Source organism: Papilio machaon, chromosome 1 (assembly GCF_912999745.1).
Source record: "Papilio machaon chromosome 1, ilPapMach1.1, whole genome shotgun sequence".
Taxonomy (NCBI): Eukaryota; Metazoa; Arthropoda; class Insecta; order Lepidoptera; family Papilionidae; genus Papilio; species Papilio machaon.
In genome coordinates, this window is record NC_059986.1 from 6,635,918 (window position 1) to 6,660,244 (window position 24,327).

General features: G+C 34.5%; 1 protein-coding gene across 1 annotated transcript in view; it reads right to left on the reverse strand.

Moving 5' to 3' along the window:
- Positions 1–24,327, reverse strand: part of LOC106719784 (E3 ubiquitin-protein ligase mib1) — a 142,764-nt gene that overhangs the window by 113,691 nt on the left and 4,746 nt on the right. The window contains 1 exon segment of the mRNA XM_045680112.1: positions 15,130–15,399. Within this exon segment, the coding sequence (XP_045536068.1) occupies positions 15,130–15,399 (270 nt within the window).

Consider the following 24,327-nt stretch of genomic DNA (forward strand, 5'->3'; position numbering starts at 1 on the left):
ACTGTCTCGAATAGATGACTTCAATCGAAGGGCCGGACTGTAACGTTTGATATTAAAAAAGTTTTTCTATAAGAACTAAGAAAACGGAACGGACTTGAATTCCATTGCAAATTCCTTTTCCTCTTTGCGGTTCTTATTCCTAAATTAGTTAAATCGAAGGACGAAGAAACTTTTTACTAGTTATTGAAATTAACACAATACGTTCTATAAAATACTTTTCTCTAGACATCAAGAAAAAAACACAAGAACGGAGAATAATACAATTGTAACAGGGTCAAGAGTAAGTGTCCAATATAAATAAAGCGTGAGGGACATTTGTCCGGTGAAATGCCCACCTGCCAGGTCAGGTGGCACACGTTAAAAGCGCTAAAAGCATTCATAAATTTACACGACGTTCCCAGTATAGGACGCAGGTGTTTTGAAGTACTGTAATGCGAAGAGAGCCTATAACAACTAAAACATTATAACATAGTTTTACGTCTCGACGTTCATTACTTCAAACTCATTCATGTTATATAAACCAACCGAAAACTATTGAATATAGATAAACATACAACTGATTCTTATTTAACGATAGATTTACAATCATTAAGTATTGTTAAATACTAGCTGTTGCCCTCGACTTTGTCAGCGAAGAATTAAAAAAGCCTATAATATGCACTCGTGCATCAGCTGCCTTCCCGTCAAAATCGGTCCAGCCGTTCAGGAGATTACCCGGAACAAACGCTGCCTTGCGGACAGACAGACGGACAAAAATTTAGTTTTTCATTATCAGCAACGCAAATAAATCACGTGTACGAAATACGTTTTTTTTATCGATATTACATACAGCAACTCCAATTTTATTAATATGTATAGATTCTTTTGTCGCTTCTATCTGTTCGAACGCGATAAACTTAAAAACCTTATAGGTATTCATCTATAGAAGTTATAAAGTAGAATTTATGTCTACCATTAATTGAAGTTTTTGTTGATTGATTTTCAGACAGGCCAACGAAGCACAGAAAAATATTGCCATGTAACAATCCGTGGTGGATCCCTACTTCATTTGTAAGGAGAACGTGACGCGATTTTAGTTCGCTGTAGCGATGTGTCCGGGTGAAGATAAACCTCACTAACGAAGTAAACAATCGACACAGACATCCCGCGTCCGACGACGACCTGCCCATCAGCGCGTGTTCAAGACAAAGGCTTGATGAATCTTATTATTTTGTTCGACTGTTTCCACTCCCGCATGAAATCTAAATAAACCCCTCGAACCATAAATCCGGCACAAGTTATATTTACTTCCCCATATATAAGGTTGATTTACTTACAGAAATTTGCGATATCGGATTGCGTTATAAGAAAACCATTTCGTTAATCCACATTAAATCCCTGATCAAATTAATTCACGAAGACCCAGATTACAGACCATTACGTAATTTGCCGTTCAAAATAAGAATCATGGAATTTACAATGTTAAATTATACGTAGTACTAAATTGTAGTTCTTGTTACTATTGCAGGGAAAAAATTTGAGTACTGTTAGTTGAGTACGACAATTAGTAAAACTTAAAAGATTTTCATGTTCATTTCATTCATGATTAATATAGAGTAACGTACGACTAGTGTAGAATCAAATAAACTATAGAATTTATACAAACAAGAAGATATGTACAGAGCATTCCGCATACCGTCCAGAGGCAGCAGTGCGGCCAGAGCAGCGCGGGCTGCTGCGGCGAGCGCGGCCGGCGCGACGCCGACATAACGCCGACACGACGCTGGCCACATCGCTCGCATTCCTCTCCTTGATACAACACCTCGCTCCGCACATTTGTGACGATCCTACCCATACCTTTCTATGTTTTACTACGCTGTGGCACGCTTTAAATGCAATAAATTCTCCTTAGAGCTTCATTTGACCAGATGATTGGATCTAAATAAATCGAATGATTTTAGGGAATTTTTAGCTACGATTTGATACTCGCCGCTTTTTTTTTTGTTTTTAAACAAATCATATGACAAACCTTTGAACTTGTCAACAGTCTTTCAATAGTATAGATGTGAAAAAAATGTGTTTATTGTACGTAAAAAAACATAAATCGCAGCAAAAATCGTAAGCAAGATGACAGTGGCTGTAAACAAAACGGTTAAATTGAGCTACATAAATTACGCCAAAGAGAGTAAAGCAAATACTGTTCATTTCCACTGATGACAATTTTCGTTGTGTTTGTAGTCAAACTATGAATCTCTTACAGAAGAAAGGAAGCAAGAGCGAAATACAAGTTATTTACGACTCGTGATTCCGGTACACTAAGACTGTACCAGGAAACACTATTTAGTTCTGAGACGCGTTTCTTGTAGTCGATTTACATTGTTAAGACAGTCGTATAGTAATAGAAAGATACACCATTACCATGAAAATTAAATTTTCGTTTAGCAGCAGCGTAAAGTTTAGAGTCGGTAAATGAAGGTACATTTTTATCTAGGGAGCAAAGTTGCAGGCGTTTCAGGGACATAAAACGTTACTTAGTGAGCCACAAATCCTCGTAACGCTAAGCCGAGATAAAACACTAAGCCGCCCCGCAACGAAACGAAGCTCAAATTTTTCACCTGCGAGTCGGTACCGAGAGCCGAGAGCCGAGAGCCGAGAGCCGAGCGCCGAGCAAAGTCGTCGACTGCCGGCGAATGTGTGCCACGCGAAATATTACTTACACAAGAATTATGACGTACCGTAATGAAACTCTCGCCACCTTTAATCACACGTTGGTACCTATGCGCGCTCTAGAAGCTTTCTCAAAAAAGACATCAAATGTAAAATAATGCCTGTCTTGAGCCAGCCGTTCCACGCGTATTCTTTTTCTGACTTAACGATTATACTAAGAATTAATGAGCATAATAAAAAGACGCTTGCTATTTTTTTTCTTCTTTGAATGATAGGAGTTGGTATTGTATTCAATTGAGTATCTTTTATGAATAAAATGGTACCGATTGTCACTCTTGGATAACAAGGTGTTTGTTAAACGAGTTTTCGACGTTGTGATGAAATCAGATATTTAGCTAAACTCATTTATTTCGCATTTCACTAAGTGAAATAATCTTTACTTACATTACTTTACATTGCTGTATACTTTGATATTAATAAGGAACAAAGACCGAAAGCTCTTAAGATCAAAAAAATATATGAGAATAATAAAGCCATTCCGTTTTACGCGTAAATAGCATAAATCAGACTAAAACGACTCGCGCCGCAAGACAAAGATGGCGGAGGCAAAGATTTAAATTTAAAAGATACGTTCATGTGTGTCCATTGTAAAGTAAACTGCCCTCAGTGCTAAATAAAAAAATATACGATTACCTATCGTTTAGTAATTACAATGACATTATGTTTGAGATGTTTGATGAATATCTTGGTCAAAGAAATTAACTTTTACATATGTACTCGATTCAATAAACAACACAAGAATGAAACCAAATGTTAAATACATTATAAATCATGCGCAAACATATTTTTCTCAAATATTTACATGACAAATATTGATAGTTATAAATGAGTCGTATTTGTCGAAGAAAATAAGTTCTAGTTTCAGAAAAATATTTACCTACGTACTTACTATACCAAACTTGGAAGAGATTGCCAGCGAAGCCAAGAATTGTAAGATCGAGATCTGTTATGGAAGAAATACAGCGAAGTTGCACAATTCATTTTTATCTGTACAGTTTCTATTTGAAGATTTACAGCCAACAAACAATAATGATTAATATGTTTATTTAAACGTGAGTTTCCATTGTACAGAAACATATTCTTGTTCTAAATTTTGTCAAATAGAATTAGAGGGACGAACGAGGATAAGTAGTTTTTTGATTTCAATAACTTATTTTTATTTATCTTTTGGTACTATAACGTGTGAGTAAAAAATAGTTAAAGATTTATCTGTAACGATACATCGTTAAATTTATCAGAACAGAGATATCTTAGACCATTAAATTGAAAAAAGGCGGAGGAAAATTCCCAGCTTCCGTGTCGACTTTATCATCTATCGTGTTATGATAAATTGTATGTAAGAAACTTTAAGACAAATGGCCGCTCGGAAAAAAAGTAAATCTCAACTTTTACAATCATGCTGTGTTTTGTGCTATTTATTCAACATATAAATTCTTTAATGTTACAAACCACCTACCTGAGTTTTTTTACAACTGAATGCGATAATTTTTTTTCATATCATAAGGTCGCAAATGGAAAGTTGCAATTTCAGATGCGTTTCCTACCTTTAATCAACGGATAAGAAAAGGGTGGGAAGGGAACGTGGACTAAAATTAATCCTCCCGTACACACACTCATCAGACGAAACGCGGAATCGCTTCCACTGTCTCTCTATCCTTCGCCTGTCTTCTGTGTGGTCGTGGTTTTTCATCGGTCAACCTGTCCCAATCGTGAACGCAATATGTTTTATTGTATTTTTAATTTAAAAACAAATTATGTTTTAGCTTTTATCCAAATGAAGTAGCAATGATTTGCAGTAACCTTAATTTAAAAACCTAATTTGTTTTCTGCTACTTAATTTGGATTCTGTGCAGTTGCCGCGTACCCATCATTGCGATAAAATAAATAAATAAAACTAAGCAATCGTCCGTCGCGTCGTCTTGCGCATTTTCCATTTGCAGGTGATTGAAAAAACACGTGCCGAGAAAGCGCTTCCGGTTTATGCACCTATCTCCAATAGCACGCAAATTAACTTTTGCTCTACTTTATATTGGCGATTTCAATTTCTTACTTATTTTTTCTAATAAAGGTCGATAACAAATCCAAATTTGGTTTAATAATACTAAAAAAAGACAAATACTTTGGAAAAATCGAAAATATTGGTTTTCCACCAAACACCATACATACGCTATCTCCAAATGTATAACATATTTTTATTCGCAAATTAGAAAGCAATATTATATTATAGCAATAGCAGTTCTAAAAATTATTTTACAGAGCGTGCAAGTTTTGACTTTAAAAAGTCAATCCTTCAATGTTTAGAGTGCAGTATATATGAAAATTGTAAACCAACTAAAAGATAAACGATTGAGCGTTCAACTAAGCAACAACAATGAAAATATTAATGGCCTTGTTCCGTTTCTAGTCGAACTCGGTCCTAGGATTAAAGAAAATTAGATTTCAATAAGACGCTAGAGGCGAAGCGAGGAACAAATCTGAACCGGAGCCGGGTAATGTGCAGACGGTCACGCTTTTCCTTTTAATGCAATGTCAGCAGCGGCAACGATACCCTAGCAAGCCATAGTCTGTACATTCATGTGAAATAATACACAGCCACGGAGGATTCGTTAAAAAATTCACAAGGTCTGTCGACTTTCTTAATCAAATAAAGACGAGATACGGCATCAAGTATCTGATAGTAAATTTAGAGCCGCTGATACAGCAAGACATGCCGAGTATTGTAGTGGGGGCCAGACATGATATGTTGTAACGTGCGTAGAATACAAATCGTAAGCAAGCTCGGTGGGAATACTAAGTCGACGTGACAAATTGCAAATTCAGCATATTACAAAGAGATTTTTTTAGTTCACTTGGAATAAAAAGAAAAAACACAGTATATACTATTTACTTACACGGATTAATGTTTACGTAGACACATTCTATGTAATATGTAAGTACTATTGTATTTCTGTCATTCGGCAACTTTGTAAATCTTAATTTTGTGTCACAAACCCTCGGGTATCTATTGAAAGTCTTGTACGACTTGTACGACGTACTTGTGAATAAATTAAAAGGCATATTAAAATTAAAATACGTATGTATTAACTGTTACTAATTTATAATTGCCAGTTAGAAATTACAAAGGGTTTCTCGGCTAAATTGCTAATACGTACATCTAAGATAAATTAATGTGCATCACTTAGCCTCCGGCAAAGGCCCGCACACGGGGAGGGTAATTTAATTGTGCATACGAATTACAGCAAATTAACTACTATATCTATTCACTTTAAGCCTCGTGATAGTGAACATATACAGTAAACAAAAGATGATCCTCGGCCATCACAGATAACAAAGCGAGAAAAATGTCCAATAGACGTTAAGCATATAGAGCTGTTTTGAATAAAAAGGTCGCAACCCAAATAAATTATTCCTCAATTCGGCCGTTTCGATTCGAATTGAAAAAGCATCGCTGTATTGAGATTTCTCTAGCCGCAAAGGAAGAGAGAATACAAATAGGCACATAAACGGAAATGAAATGGTTTCACATGAATCGTAAACATGACTTCGACCGCAGGGTAACATGGCATAGTAACGAATGTAATAAATAACAATTTACGATAAGAAACTTTAGGTTTAATTCATCAAATTAAGTAGGAAAATCGAATTGACAAATCTTAGGCGCGTCTCTGTCATGTGAAACATTTATTCATTAGATATTCGTATGCGTGCCACGTCCTCTATAGATAGCTGGTATAATTCGCGTTGGGCGGGGCGACCGACAAAACAATAGCAGATTATGAAACAAAACGACGTAAATGGTCGTCACTCCCGAGGATACGAGGCGGGTAAAGGGCCGCGCTATGGCCGAGTCGCGACAAGAATGGCAGATGAGATGCCTTTCTATGCTTTCGGACCTTCGATGACCAACTGTTATAACGTTCTATCGATTTAAACTAATAAAATAGTAACAAAACAATGAATTAACCTTCATATAATACGTGATGGTCATTTTGAAATGTAAACTCGTGGGAGAAATCCAACAAACGTATTTAATATACCATCTTCATGATTAAACCCTACAAGAATTTAAAATGTCATATACCAAAAACTACAGTAGGCGATTTAACATCGAACAAATGAAAATTTTCACATTTTGTGGGTTTGTAAAACAAGTATACATAAGGATTGTGTATTGTATTGTATTAATTAAATTTTTAATCAAATGAAAAACATACAAGCGTATAAATTACGAAATTGTTTGCGAATAACTACATCAGAATATATAGGTAAACTTAGAAGATGGAAACTCAAAGTTGTGTGACTTCATTGAGTATTTTACGTAAACATTAAAATATCAACGTATGTGGTGTTTCCGACTTTACTGAACTTAGTAAAACATTATGCTTTAAATCTACGAATGAATAAATAACAATTTAAAATGTTCAGAGATATGTAACTATTCAATTCATTTACGTTTAATAAAACGTACATAAAAAGTACATAAATTACAAGTAAAATCTCGTCTGTACCTGTAACCAAATAAATATGATCAACATGAGAGATGTAAACAAACACACCAAGGCAAAAGGTGGTGATGGCATGGACAATTCGATTATACAGAGGCGCACAATTCGATTGCGCCTAAAAACAAAGAGGCTGCTAATAGCGGCGCGCGGATAAACATCGCTACACCGGGTGCCCGCTGAAAAAATAAAGGCGCGACGACGCCCGAATAAATGAGAACGTCGATAAACAGGAGGATTCGTTCCGGACGGAGGGTCGATAGCGAAATACATTATTCCCCGATCCGAGTGTTCCGATTCAAATTGAAAGAGCACCTCCGACATGAGATTTCTCAGGCGGCGAGTGGGCTCAGAATATAAATCGGCACATAACCAGAAATGGAAAGGCTGCAAATATACGTTTTGTGGTGAGCGCTGGTGAACGATGGCGCTCGAGTGCTCCACTGTTTTGCACATAACGCAAACACCCAAAGTTTTTGTAAATACCCTTATAGCCGTATTTTTGTTACACTAGAGAGCCCTTGCGAAGGTTCGCTTCTCATACCTCGACGTATATATACTGTTTGATGAACGGCTTTCGTAGTAATTTATTTATAACAAATGTTTATTATAAAATATCACGAAGGTTATATAAAATCGTTTTATTCGTCATTCTTTTAGTAGTGTATATTTAGTCAAATGTAAAAAAGATTTAATGTCTTAAATATTGTTGAAAAACAAAATATGCAGCTTCTGAATATCCACAAAAGCTTGTTTATGTATTTTAAATAACTATATAAAAAACTTAGGACATAAAAACACGTTCATAAAAACTGCAAAAAGTAGTAAAATTTAATCGCAACCAACATCGTTAACTGGAACAAATATACGACAGCGGGTGTCACATAAGTACTAGAGAAAAGTAAACTGAACACTTATGCAGCAGAAATTGTACGCGCGCCTCCCCTCATCGCGTATTCTGCCCAATTCGCTACACGCCCAGCCGGTGTTTACGTAACAGACGCCACGCCACGCTGCTGTCTGCTGGCACCGGCTCACACTTCTTTACGCCCCGTCAGGATAACGTTCACTGTTTACCTAACTAATGAGCTCTAATATAACTGATCATTTATCTCTTTCACGCTTCCACGTTACGGATACACAGATAATCTATTATAGAGTATTTTTCGATTTCATCAATAAATTGAACAGCAATTTGAACTACATGGAGACAATAAAGTTACGACCAAACAAGACCAAGGCCATTGGTTCGCTCAAAATGAATCGCCAAGTCGCCAGAGGCCGCTTCGAGCTCAATTGGGGAGAAACGGGCGACGGTGAGGGGCTACGGCCGAAGCTCTTGTCCGCAGGCGAAGGCGCCTTAACTTTATTAAGTACGAGACGGCCTCGACGTCTTCGCTGAATCAAGGTTACGCGCGCTCACAATGCCCTATTCAGATTTAAATAGCTTCACGCTCAATTGCTCCTCAATGTGGCCTTAGCTCTCACGGATAGTTATTTCATTAAACAAAGATTCCACGGATAAGTTAAATTCGGGGCGAAATTCAAATTGCGTTGTTGAACTCTCTGGGTTGAGAATTCCTTAATTTCTTTACAAGACTAAAAACGTTTTCATTTCAAATTTCTTGAAAATAAATTGTTATTCAAAGAAACATCTAAAGATGACAGTTACAGAATACTAGGTATAAAATATTACGTATTTCTTAGAATTAGTCCTCCTCTATCGAGCGCATTTATGGGTTCGAACAATGCGGCATACAAGCGCTACTATGAAAACAATGGTGCGCGACAAGTTGCGGGCTTCGAAGGACCAGGGGCTGGAACAAAGTTTGGCAATTATGGCGACCGCATGTCTGAGAGCGTCGCTACACTCATTACCGACTAAAACTCAACTCGTCTATATTAAAAGTCCAAGAGACATGGGTCCCGTGAAATGCCAAGCCCAAATTTTACAACTTATACACAACAATAATTTATAGGGATATTTGAACTTAATGTATGTTAAATTTTGAATTTAGTTTACTATCTTTTCATCTAAACCGTATACACTCTACTGAATGTCTCCATTCAGTCATTTCTCATTTTTATTTATTTATAAATGAACATTAAATTAAAAAATAATTTTTTTATCAATTTAAACATGGTTATAAAATTATGCATCAGAATTAGAATCATCCCTGGACCTACAAGATTAAGTAATAGTTTATGTGTAAAAGCCATGTTTGACATCAAGGCCAGCCCATATGACTAAGCATTATGAACTTTGTAGAAGATGGTGGAAATGAACGAATGATTTTCGTCGCAAATGGCTCTAATACATTCTATAATAAGACCCGCTGTCATTTATTTCTTACAAATTATTATTTAGTAAGTTCGGTTTTCTATAAAAAAATATGTTATTTTAAGCAAGTAAGTGTGCAATTTCATTAGTCAATAACTCGATCGTAATACAGCATGCAAACCAGCATACGGGATAACGACTAATGAAAATGATCTCAGTTGACAAGTACAATGCGCGGTAGGGAAAAGTAAGGATTATCGCCAAACTAAAGCTTGCGCTAACGAACTAATCAATACGATTAATGCTAACCAATACTAATCATTACGGTTCTCGCATGCGAGCACTATGACATGCGCGAACAAGAAATCTCTCGCATCACGCAAGCTGTATAACAACCGAATTATCGACTTATAAAACTGCGCTCTTATGGTGATCCTGAAAAAAATATAGGTTTAATGCTTTATTGTATCTCTGAGATTAGCTCAAGGAAAAATATATTTAAGAAAATTAAAAAAAAAACGATGCGAACAATCTTTAACTTTTTATGTATTCTTGGTAACTATTAGTATCTTGTAAGCCATTTTGAAGGTAGTTTTTATTGGTGAAAATGTATAAAAGATATAGTTTTTGTTATATAATTTTGACACATGCACGTACATGATTGGTTAATCTGTCTACCCGGAATATAAATTGAGGTGATCGATATTCAAATCGCAAACTTGAAGTTTTCATATTAATCCAAGGAAGATGCAACGTAAGTAAGTCTGTGGTTCTCGCCGTAATGAATCGAGTGACGTTGCGGGAAAGTTATACGAATTCGATTGAAATTAGATGAAGAAACTCAATCACGACTCTCTCCGCTGCTTTAATGTACTCAAACTTGCTCCGACTTGTTCTGCCATCGTTTGAGACCAATTCCATCGACATATCATAATCGCAATGGGCAAGGAAAATAAGGTTATTCTTCAAGACATAATAATAATAGAAACATAACATTTCAATAAACTATACATTTAATAATGTAACATTTTTAAAAAGGATAATGATATTTAAAATCTCCTTCAAAATATTGCAAGCTCTGTTTTTTTTTAATAATTAATTTTTTTTTTAATTTAACGTTTATTTAATACTCAGTTTCGAGTTATATGGTATTTCACTTTATATTTTAAAACTAAGATAAAACTTTCATCTTATACAGCCCGTTAATTTTAATAAGGTTAATTTAATTTTAATAAGGTTTTTAAGTCATTCAAAAGCTTCTTTAGTTCGTTACTTGTAGTTTTTAAGGCTACATTTTTATACGAACATACGTTTACTTATTTTTTGTAAGCTTTTCTATTTAAAAAGCATAGCATAATAAATTTTTACTAAGTTTTACAGCAGTATATTTACCTCAATATTAGAGTATTGATAATAAAACCCACCTGTGGATCAGCAACAAAATGTTGTTTAAAAGAACGCAATAAAGCTCGTGGCTCGTTATATTTTTTTCGCAAAATTACAGTACGCTAACGAGCGACGCGGACGAGCGCTGAACACTTACAAATAAGTGAAAAAACTTTAATAACTCATACCGTGTAAAAAAAAACTTACTATAAATATTCGATCAGAGCTTTTGAACAGTTTAAATTTTATTATTTAAAGTCTTTTAAATGTGAACTTTAATGGTAGTTATTATGAATGCAAATATTAAAATCAGAATTTTTTGCCTTATTAACATTGTTATTTATTGGATGAAATTGCGATGCGCGAAAAAAATTAAAGATTAACTATATAATTTAGCCATTACTAAAATTCGGAAAAACATATCATTCTATACCACTTGGTATGTTAGAAAGGGTAAGATTTTAAGTAATGTTTAACTTTAATTAATACGGCGTTATACTAAACCAATTAAGTAAGATCAAGTAGGTATCTTCACAAAGTTCGCTTAGCCTCGGATCAGCTAAACAGAAACCTCGCACTAAAAGCGCTCTCTACGAACGAAAGCGGATTACCGTTCCAAAGTTTAAACCTAAGAAAACGGACTTATAAGGTACTTCTGTATACCTGTTATTGTTAACGCGAAACAAACCATTTCGTATTCATTGTCAATTTTTTTTTTAGAAATTTGGCATTATAGAATTTTTAATCATCCGAAAAATGTACTTATAATAGGTGTAAAAAATATAATTAAACAACAACTAGACGAGGCTTTCTTAATTATAGTACCAAGTTGATTTAATACGAATAAACATAAAAGGTACATTAATATAACCATTACAGAACAAGAAAATAAGTTCGCAACCTTTACATAATCATAAACTAAAGTGAAGTAGTAACGAAATGCCGTCAACCATTATGACGCGTATTCAACAGCTTTGCAAAAGTGAAAATGTAAATACATATACACGTACATCAAGTTACGCTTTTCACAAGCTCCAGCTGCAAACATAAAGTTACGGAAAATCTTTTTAAACTTGCAAAAAGGGTACACTTTTGAAATGTACAATTTTAATTCTTTTTGTTTATCATATCATTAAAAGGATATGGAAATACATTTTTTTGGCGGGAGCGTGTATCACAATGCCCTGAAGTTATAGTGAAGATGACATAATTTTCAGAAAAAAATTATTATATGTACTTATTTTGTATGTATAGATTTTTATAGAACTTTATGGATAATCACATAAATATTAGACTTGGTAATAATTAAAACTTACCTTAGGTTTAATCTTAAAAAAGGTTGGAGCGTTTAATTAATTGACTCTCATCAATATATTATTACAAATTTAAATTAAATAATATGGGACATCAACAATTAGTGCTAATGACCTCGTTAACTTTTTTTAGAACATTCAGTAAGGACGGAGCTAAGCAAAAATAAGTTCAAAACAATCGGACATCAAAGGAATGGTAATCAATGCCTAAACAAATACAAATGTAATCAGGCCAACGCGCGCCAAAGATTATTTAAAACAGAGAATTCAATGCTGTGAAAGTAACATTTATTTAAACAGAGAGTACCTAAATAATTATTTCACGTATCAACTCTGATGATGTTTATTAAAAGTCCTTTTAAAGATTATATCGCGTCCAATTAAAATGATAAGTCTCGACTACTCGATGACATCGTTGAAAATGAAACAGTCCGTAATTCTTAAAATTAATTATATTTCTGTGAAACACAATCACACATGTCACTTTAAGTACCTCCAGCCTATAGACTGATATACTCGCTTAACAGGTTAACCATTATCACACAATTCACTAGTTTGTAATTGTGTACACTAGCACGAGGTACAGGGTACAGGGCACTTATTGCCTTACTATTTTAAGAGCTATATTAAATAATTTAAAAAGTTAAACTAACGACAAAAAAAAACTTATAAATAACTATAAAAAACGAGACGCAGAAATTTTTTTAAGTCGAAAGTTAGCAGAAAGTCTGATTATAATCAAAGGTTGCTCTGTGCCTGATGTTATCTTCCCTTACAGGGTTCGTAAAAATCAACAGCGAAATGAGGCTGCCGAAAGTAAAGGGACGAGCTCAGGTAACAACCCAGAAAACTAATACAATTTACTGACCCGTCGCTAATTTAATCAATGTAGATAAGTAGTACACGACTCAGAATATTTTCTCGAATTCTTAACAAAACTGACGAAAAAGAAAAATAAATAAAATATTTACTAGAATATCTTATTTTACGTAGTAATGGTTGTGCAACTGTAATGTGCCAAAAGTTTAGACAAGTTCTACAATACTTATAAGGATTAGAACGATATTAAATTAAGGCAATTTCAGGAAATTGTAAAACATAATTTGGTAAAACAAGGAAATATAATGGAGTAAGACGATACCTGTTTATTTTGTTTTGACGTGGAACATGAGATACCAGTAATCAAGAGATTGAAACTTCGCTTTGTACTGCTTCGTTGAGTAGTATCAATAACACCTCTCATCTCTGTAGCTATTTATAGATGTACTAGCTGTCGCCCGCGATACCGTCCGCGCGCAGTTAAAAAAAAAACTAAATGTTATGAAAAATAGATGTTGGCCGATTCTCAGACCTACTGAATATGCTCACAAAATTTCATGAGAATAGGTAAAGCCGTTTCGGAGGAGTCCAAGTTCGAACCCCGTGACACGAGAATTTTATATATAAAATAAAATTCTTTATTTTGAGCATTTTAACTATTTAAATATAGTGAGACTTTAGACTCGTATTATCCTCAGAGAAAGAGGTACAGTCTGTCGTTTTTACTTTTTATACTAACTATTGCTGTTTTTTTTTTGGATAAAATTTTTCATTACTTTGCATTTAAACATCAAGCAAGTCTGGACTCTAATAGAATATCAATGACGTTTAATTTAAACTTCTAATACAAAAAGCTTAGTTTCAAAATGCTCCGTAAATGTTGTAAGTTTGTAGTGTTTTTTACAGAATAGTAAACAGACGCTGCTAATGGTTTGCGTAATGGAAAACTGTACAATGTTTGGAGAAATGGAAGACATTCCTTGCGATATAATTACGTACGCGAGTGTCTTATACTACTAAAAGGAAATAAGACTTTGACGTCATAGACATTTTCCTTTTGTTTGTAATTTTATTAATTGTCATGTATATGGCCTAACTTGTTTGATGTGCTAATACAATTATTCCGAGTATTTAATGACTCATGAAGATTTTCTGATTTGTAATTGGACTACTTAGAAACTGTCTCAAATAAAATTTAAATTTCTTCACAATAAATAAAAATTATCGTTCGAGGACACGTAGATACATGACTTATGACATTTAAAAAAGCACTAACTAGTCTAAAATATATTAATTATATATCAGTCCAATGGAAAAGTAAACAAACAGGATTTTATTTGCCAGAAAAGTACATATAGGGAAACAGTAAACAAGATTTCATGATAAGCATAAATAACAGCTCTTACGGCTAAATATATTTCGTCCCGCATATACGTTGACTACACAAATATCTGAATCGACGGCAAAAAGGAAAGGAAATTCCGCGCTGCACTAGCGCCGCGCCGCGCCGGCTTTAATCGAACTTTAGTACCTACTTTTCTTTCCCTCCGCAAAGGGGAAGTTTTTCCTTCTACAGTAAACAGCTGACTCATTACATCGTTGTCAGATTTTGATATCAGCACGATTTAAATGATAATTATTGTTTGAGTTGCGTAAATATTGCAGTATTGAGAAATTAAAATTTTTCTTATTCGTTTAATTATCCTTAAGATTGTTGATAGATCTCTTTAAGAAATTAAACACTCGTGATAAATGATCTAATTATTTATGTTGTACCTAATATGAAGTTTTTTAGTTAAAACATCAGTGCTATAGATAATAACAGGCAGCTCAAACTGCGTTAAGGATGTCAGAGAACATAACACAGTGTGTTACAACGTAATTAACCCTGAAGATAAATGGAGTAGGACGTGATAGGTAAGGATGATGTCACTAATCAGTAACACTACTAGAAAATAACATAATTATATATTCCAATAATAAGTTGTAATACTGAAGAAAAGACTAAGTATAATATATTTAAAGTCGTAAGACTGGATTTTGAGAGCATATAACATATAGGATTTAGATTTTATCAGTAATTACCGCACTCAGAGGTATTAAGTGAACCCCATCAACATACCTGCAGGCTGGGATGCACGGCGAGCTGCAGCAGAGTGCGCACGACGCCGAGATGACCCTTGTTGACGGCGATGTGCAGTGGCGTTTGGCGGCGGCGGTTGCGCGCGTTGAGGTCTGCGCCTGCGGCGGCCAGCGCCCGCAGCGCGGCCGGCTCGTCTCCGAAGGCCGCGTGGTGCGCCGCGCGGTCTCCGTCCCGGTCCTCCGCGTCCGCCTCCGCACCAGCCTCCACTAGAGCTCGGATCACTTCCACATGCCCGTTTTGCGCTGCCGCCTAATCGACAAATTAAACGTTCCTCATATTAGGAATCAGGTACAGGTCAACCCTTTCAACTTCACAAAATTTTAATCGTTTGAACGTGAGATACATTCGTATATACCTACGACAAAATAGTAACCATTTCCGCGTTAATAATATTAGGTCCTTACATATGAAATTGGCGTTTTTCGTAATGGCCACTTTAATCACGAATTTCTCCTCTTTGGTAAGGAATTCCAAATTCAAATTTGTACAGCTATAGACTCATGTATTTGTGGTTCGATGACCGTCATTCATTTGTTTTTTTTCTTCTGTTTTTTTCTGTTTGCGTCACTCATTTTACAAAATGGAAAACTTAAAATATCGCATTATTTACGAGTACGAGTTCCGCCGTGGCACTAGTGCTGCGGAAACGACTCGAAGGGTGAATGATGTGTATGGCGGTCGTGTTGCAAAAGAAAACACAGTTCGTTTTTGGTTCCAACGTTTTCGTTCTGGAAATTTCGATCTGCAGAACAAGCCCCGTGGACGGCCTGAGACTCAAGTTGATAATGAAGAGTTGAAGGCTATTGTGGAAGCGGATCCATCGCAAACCACGTCCGAGTTAGCTGCAGGCTGCGATGTTAGTGATAAAACTGTTTTAATTCACTTGAAGCAAATTGGGAAGATTAAAAAGCTTGAAAGGTGGGTACCTCACGAATTGACTGAAGCAAACCGGCAAACGCGCGTCGACTGTTGCGTTACATTACTAAACCGGCACAATAATGAAGGTATTTTAAACCGAATCATTACCTGTGATGAAAAATGGGTTCTTTACGATAATCGGAAGCGCTCAGCGCAATGGTTGGATCCTGGCCAGCCAGCCAAATCCTGCCCCAAGCGAAAATTAACCCCAAAAAAGTTACTTTTGGTGGACTAGTGCCGGTATTGTTCATTACAGTTTTCTCAAATCTGGCCAGACTATTACGGCTGATGTCTATTGTCAGCAATTGCAAACCATGATGGAAAAGCTAGCGGCTAAACAACCTAGGCTGGTCAATCGCTCCACGCCACTGCTGCTTCACGACAACGCTAGACCACACACTGCGCAACAGACGGCTACTAAATTAGAAGAGCTTCAATTGGAAAGTCTAAGACATCCTCCGTACTCCCCGGACCTTGCTCCAACAGATTACCATTTTTTTCGAAATTTGGATAACTTCTTGCAAGGGAAAAAATTCAACTCCGATGGGGCAGTCCAAATCGCCTTCAAAGATTTTATTGATTCCTGTCCGACTGGTTTTTTTAGTAAAGGGATCAATGAACTACCTATGAGATGGCAAAAGTGCATAGAAAATAATGGTTCATACTTTGATTAATTAAATATATTATATTAAAAAATATTCGACTTTTTGTTCCTCCCATACAAAACGCCAATTTCATATGTAAGGACCTAATAATTTCATCAATTCCCTACAATGAAAAAGAAATAAATAAATCCAAAAACTTATTAGTTAAAAAAGCACGAACATCGAAAGTTCATTCATCGAAGGACAATGAGAATGGTTAAATTAAACAAAGAGATGATTGCTCTACGGATCAGCTTTTTAAAATTTGCACGAAGTATTAATTATCGACGTTCGTTGAAAATATAGCATCGTTAAAAGAGAAAAGCAATTTGATCGACTTCATAAAGTGATACTTATTAATTAATTGTACGTTTCTAACATTTACATAAAATTTTTAAAATAAATGAAAATAAGTTATTTGTTAAGATTATTTAATGTTCTTATTGTTCATTTTAGGAATTGAGATGAGATATATATACAGTATGACAGCTGTCAGTCGCGGTGTAAACAAATCCTATGTAATAAAAAAGTATTATAAAATCGTTAAGTGATAATTACAGTGAAAAAGTGTAATTAATAGACAAATAAGACTGTGTTTGTCGAGTGACAATGTTATCTAAAGAAACAATAATGTGCAACAAGTTATAAACAACTTTGAAACATCTTCAGTGTTATCCTGTGGAACATTGTGTATTTTAACAATTATCATCTAAATCACAAATAAAAGTGTTTAACTAGAACTAATGGAACTTATAAGTGCTTAAAACTGTTATTTCCGAAGACTATTTAGTGTTTGTTTACAAATTAAAAGTTAAAATTAATAAGAACTGAAAAATACCCACTTCGAAAAAAAATATTATAGCGCCTGCAGAAAATATAGATGCAAACTTCATAAAGTGAAAAAATGAAACATTTTAAGTCAAGGGCGATTTCAAGAATATAAACATTGTAGATACTAAGCTGTCACTGACAAGTTTCGTTTTACGTACATAGAGAAGAGTGATCACTCGGAGTTTTAAACGATTGTGGCTCAACATAAGTACATCTCTAATAACAGATACTTGCCACCTGGTTATTGCGATTGTTCCAATTAATAAAAATAAAATAAAATGGAAGGACAATTTCAAATTTTATTTGACAAAATGAAAATTGAAATGCAGAACCAAAACGCAGAATTAAAGGACTCAATAACAAAAAATGTAATGAATCAAATGGAAGAAAAGTTAATTCCCATTATAGAAGAAAACAAGACTTTACGACTTAAAGTAGAAAAGTTAGAAAAAGAATTAGAGTCTTTAAATAGAGACAAAAGAAATAACAATATTATTGTTTATGGAGTAGAGGAGAAAGAGAAGTCAAACCAAGAACTATTGGAAGATATAATTAATAATTTTAAAAATGATTTAAATATTGATGTAGAGTCACGGGATATAAATAAAATACATCGGATCGGGAACAAACTGAGAGAAACTAAGAAACCGAGGCCAGTACTCTGTTCATTTACAAGCAACTGGAAAAAGAACGAAATTGTAAAGAACAAAAAGAAATTGAAAAATATATACATAAACGAAGATTATTCAAAGGAAGTTTTAGAGAGGAGGAAAGCGCTACAAGTAGAACTAATAGCAGAGCGAAACAAAGGAAAAATTGCATATCTAAAATATGATAAGTTAATAGTAAAAGACAGCAACAATTCAAATAAAGAAAAAAGGAAAAGAGAAACCTCTATTTCGCCATCTCCTCATATTAGTCACCCGAATAAGCAACAGGCGTTATCCTCTATCAAAACAAACAGAACAAACGCTTTCGATATGATGAGAGCTAGATCCCATTCCTTTTCTAATTCATCAGTAACAAAAAATCAATAACAATTAAACATCGACAAACGGAAAACGAGACTAAGCGACAATATTATAAAATTTAATTTAATAGAAAAACAAAAACCTCCCCCAAGCCGACTGGTCCTCGTGGGGGCTAATGACCAACACCCTCTTAACACAGAAGATAGAGCAGCTGAAAAGCAATCATCAAATATATATATAGCAACTCTCAATACACGATCACTGAGAACCCCTGAAAAACTTACCGAATTAGAAGAAGCCATCGAACATATAAAATGCGACATCCTTGGAATAAGCGAAATGAGAAGACTGGGAGAAAAAATAATAGACTACGGCAACTATATTTTATATCACAAGGGCGAAACTCCAGGATTGTATGGAGTGGGATTTATTATCAAGAAAAAACTTTCAAAACACATAATAGAGATAAAAGGAATATCGGAAAGAATAGCAATACTTAATATAAAACTTCCCACAAATAAACAAAAATTCGAAGCATGGTCCGTAATTCAAGCATATTCGCCTACAGAATCAGATAAGAAAGAAGACATTAAAAACATAGAACAATTTTATCGAGAACTACAACTAACAATTGAAAGCTCTTACAAAAATGTTATAGTAATGGGAGATTTCAATGGACAGACTGGAACAAGGAGGATGGGCGAAGAATACATAATAGGAAAACATGGTGTAGGAAGGAGAAGTAAGAATGGATCAAGATTGGTAAGCTTTGCCTTAGAAAACAAACTAAGCATCTTAAATAGTTTTTATAAAAAGAAGAGTAGAAAGAAATGGACATGGACATCCCCAAATGGAATTTACAGTAATGAAATTGATTTTATTTTGTCAAACAATAAAAAGGTATTCAAAGATATCTCAGTAATCAATAGTCTAAATTTTAATACGGATCACAAGATGGTTCGGGCCACACTAACTGTCGAAAAGAATATGAGGAGTAGGAAGTTCTATAACAAGTGCCAGCCCGCCGTCTTCCATGGAAATAATAATGACACTCTTCTTCGAAATCTGCAAAACGAACTAACAGAAAATATAAAACCTAGTATGTCAATGCAAGAAAAATATAATAACTTAATTAATATACTAAAAACGCCAATTAAGACAGCCTCAGTTAGAAAAAAGAGTATTTCAATAGAAGCAAAAGAATTACTAGAGAAGAGAAAAAATCTTATACAAGGTAAAAAGAACAGAGAAGTACGGAAGGAGATATCAGAGTTAAGTAAAAAAATAAACGAACAGCTGAGGAAGGATAGGAAAATAAAACGAACAAATACTTTGAAAAGCCACATAATAAGAACAGGAGGTGTAAGAAAGGCGTTTAAGGAATTAGACAACAAAAAAGAATGGATGCCGAGCGCAAACACAAACAGTGGAACATTCACTACTAGAAGATTAGAAATATTAAAAGTCGCCACTGATTACTACAAGAATTTATATAAGACTCAAAATCCTATTTCAATAACAACGGAACACAGCCTCACAAGGGAAGAAGAAGAACATATACCAAAAATATTAAAAGAAGAAACTATAAAAGCAATTCAACGTCAAAAACTAGACAAAGCACCGGGATTAGACCAAATTACTAACGAAATTCTGAAAGCAACAGTACCAGTAATTGCCGGACGACTTACAGATATTTTTAATGAAATTATAACGCTAGAGACTGTACCTGACGACTGGACAAAATCAATCATTGTACTACTACACAAAAAGGGTAATAAAGGAGATATCGGGAATTACAGGCCAATTAGTTTAATGACCAACATTTATAAGGTATTTTCAAAAATCATATTATCACGAATTGCTAAAGATCTTGACGATAACCAACCTAAAGAGCAGGCCGGATTTCGCAGTCACTTTTCCACTGTCGACCATATACACGTGCTAAGGCAAATTCTTCAAAAATACAGGGAATACAACAAAGTGTATTACTTAGGTTTTGTTGATTTCAATAAAGCATTCGACACATTAGAACATGAATACATTTGGAATGCACTAGAAGATCAAGGAGTTCAGGCAAAATACATAAGGATAATCAAAAACATATACGCAAGGAGCACGGCAAGAGTTAGAATGGAGTCTTTAGGGGAAGAATTTTCGATCCAAAGAGGAGTTCGGCAAGGGGACCCTATATCTCCTAAACTATTCTCAGCGGTATTAGAAATGATATTCAGGAAATTAGAATGGTCTGCATACGGACTCAATATCAATGGAGAAAACCTTAATCATCTCCGCTTTGCAGATGATCTAGTTTTATTTTCAGAATGTCCTAACACCCTACAAAAAATGTTGCAACAATTATCTGATCAAAGTGCAGTAGCAGGCCTTACAATGAATACCTTTAAAACTAAAGTCATGAGTAACACCACACATAGTTATGTTATCAAAGTAAATAACGAAGAAATAGAAAAAGTAAAAGAATATGTATATTTAGGACAACTGATTTCGACTGAAAATACAATGCAAAAAGAAATAGACAGAAGGGTTGCCAACACTTGGAAGAAATTTTGGTCGCTGAGTGAAATCATGAAAAACAAAGATATGCCAATGAGTGCGAAGAGAAGAGTATTTAACGTTTGTATATTACCGTGTCTGACGTATGGCTGCCAAACATGGGCACTAACAGAACAACTACAAAATAAAATAGCAATTTGTCAAAATGGAATAGAACGGAGCGTAGTAGGAATAAAAAGGAAAGATAAAATACCACTGGATCAAATAAAGAACAAAACAAAATTTAAAAACACTGTTAAAACTACAAGAAAATTAAAATGGAGATGGACAGGCCATATGCTACGGGAAAAGAAGGAAAAGTGGACAAAAATTGTTACTGAATGGTATCCAAGAGGGAATAAAAGGAGCAGGGGTAGGAAAGTAAAACGATGGGAAGATGAGTTTAAAAAAGTAGCGGGCCCAAATTGGACCCGTCTCGCAAAAGAAAGAGAGAAGTGGAAAGTGTTAGAGGAGGCCTTTGTCGAAAGACACGCTGATACATAAAAACGGTAGTATCCGCTTGCCGATGTGTAGATTACAGACATGTTATATCTTAGTTACATTTTAACATTAGTTTCAAATTTTGCATCTGTATTTATTTTAAGTTTAAGTTTTAATTTTAACATAACTTTAAATTTACATTTTTTTAGTTTCAGTTTGTTAATTTTATTTAATTCATCGCAACGTAATATTATAGATTGTAAAACTTTCTATTATCAGCAATAAAGGCTTATTTTATTTATTTTATTATATATACAGTATCAAAACTAGCGCTTTAAGTTATGAGAGTAAAATACAAATGTTACTCATATGTACCATGACAACCTCTAATAAGATATTTCTACCACCGTAACATAAATAAATCACACTTTTTAATAAATTATTTTATGAGAATATTGTGAGCTTTTGTCGTAATTCATGTAGCGTCCATTTCTCGTTTCAAACATAATGTTACGATCATTTAATATCGGTCAACAAATGAATGTACTGTCCAGCCCCTCAAATAACCGTAGGCTATTACGCGCTCTCGAATATATTACCATTTCATTCCTAAAAATTTAAATTTTCGTGCATTTTACCACATTTACTGGCGATAAGAACATTATAATCAAAATAATGGCGGAGCGCGATTACGCTGCGCTACGGCCCAAACGCAATAAAAAGGCAATTTGATGCGGTAATGACTCACGGAATTCCACATATCTGTGATCGCTAACAAAAAACATTGCCGTCTGATGCTATACCCAAATATATTTGGTTTTAAACGTAAAAAACAATCAACACCTGAATTCAAAATAGCATATTAACAATTCAAATAATTATTTTTAGAGATACTAAAAAAAAGTCGGCGGCTCAAGGGTTAAACACTTGACTTGTAATTTGCAGGTCTTGGGTTCAAATTCCACCAAGGTATCAATGAGTTATTTGATCTTCTATTTGTCTGTGATGTTTTTACGCTGAAGGAAAACATCGTGATTTTATCTGCACATATCTGCGAAGAAATTCAAAGATATGTGTGAAGTCAACAAACACGCACTGCGCCAGCGTGGTAGACTAAGGCCTAGTCACCCTTAACTTAGGATAGGCTCCGAGCCCCTCTGTGGAAACGTAAAGTGAGCTTTATAATAATGATACTAAAAAAAGGTAAGTTACTTACCGAGCGCAAATTACATTCAATTTTATGTTTCGTGTCGTCTGTACTTAACAATATTATATTGTGTTCTTCAAATTAAATAAAATTAAACACTTATTTAAAGTAAAAATAAATTGTTATAAAGTTTGTAATTTCTCGCACATTTGCTACATTTTCCTTACTGCAGTACATTTAACTAAACTTATTATCACTTTGTTCGCAAGCAACGCGTTAACTAAACGATAATTTTCACCGTTGAACGTACACACGCGTACTTACAAAACACTTGAGCCCAACAAAGGGTCATAGAGCTCCCCATTACCCTAGCAGGGAAAAGGCTTCTTTAAATTTTTAAACGTTGCAATACTTGTGTTCTGAAATAACACTTCATCCTTGAAGTTCTTTTTGCACGTACAAAGCTAAATCTAGGCCACGTAAAACTTTTAGTTGCAACATCTTAAACACTACCCTTACTATTCGTTCTTCCTAAAAGCAAGAAACGAAAAATAATTTCTAGAATTTAAGATATTTTTGAAATGAAATTGCATGTACTTTCGAATGAACATTTTTTTAGCCGACTTCGAAAAGGTTATCAATTCGACTGCATTTTTTTAGTAGTAATTGAGTAACTTATATAACTGACTTACCGTGGGTTTCTGAGACAAAAATTCCCGTTTAAAACATATTGTTATCTTTGTTTTGTCAAGGATACTGACAGTGATGACGATATGTTTTATACAGCGATATTGGTCTCAGAAACCAGCGGTTAGTATTATTAGTATGAGTTAATAAACATTTTATTTCAGCACAACAAACTGTTACCAAAGCGCTTTTTTATAGTTTGCGTATTTATGTTACACTTTAAAATATGGCCTTTTAAAAACGGACTTTTTTGACGATGCGGATCCGATGACGTTGTTGCGTCGGGATAAAACAATATTGCTTTTTAAATTCATAATGGCCGTTAAAAATACCTCGAACACTTTACTTTGGGTGAAATCGCCATAAAAAATTTATTTTCGCTAAAAAGTACATTATAAACTTTACTCGTAAAGTATTTAAAGTGACAATCTTGGCCCTATTCCACTTATAAAAAACCACAGCGTTGGTTTCCACTGCCGAAACAGGTGTAAAAAAACATTGTTATCTCTGTTTTTGTCTCTTTGAAGAACAGATTTAAACCATACTAATACTAATAACTCATCAAAAAAAAGTTAACGCACAGGAGGTTTACCTAAAAAAAGGTGCGATATCTCAAATAAAGAAATCGAGTTTGCGTGAAGAATAAAACGAAACACGCACTTATTAGTAGCGAGTTGTAAGAGGGTTGATTACTTATTTTTGTGGCACATCATTAAATGCCCTTTTATCTGATTTAAAATGACGAACGAACTAATGACATGCTATTAACGTGTAACTAGTGGGTCAAAGTTGCCGTAATTTTATGTACCTATCACAGTGGAACAACCGCGCTTGTTAATTTTGCCATAAACATTAATAGACGGTAAACTATTAACATAGGCATAAATATTATAGCTGACATTAAGAGTTATTTTTCTCTCATAAAAATTTTGTAAAACACTAATGAAAGTTCCTAAATTGTGTAAATGTATTTAAATATCAAATACAA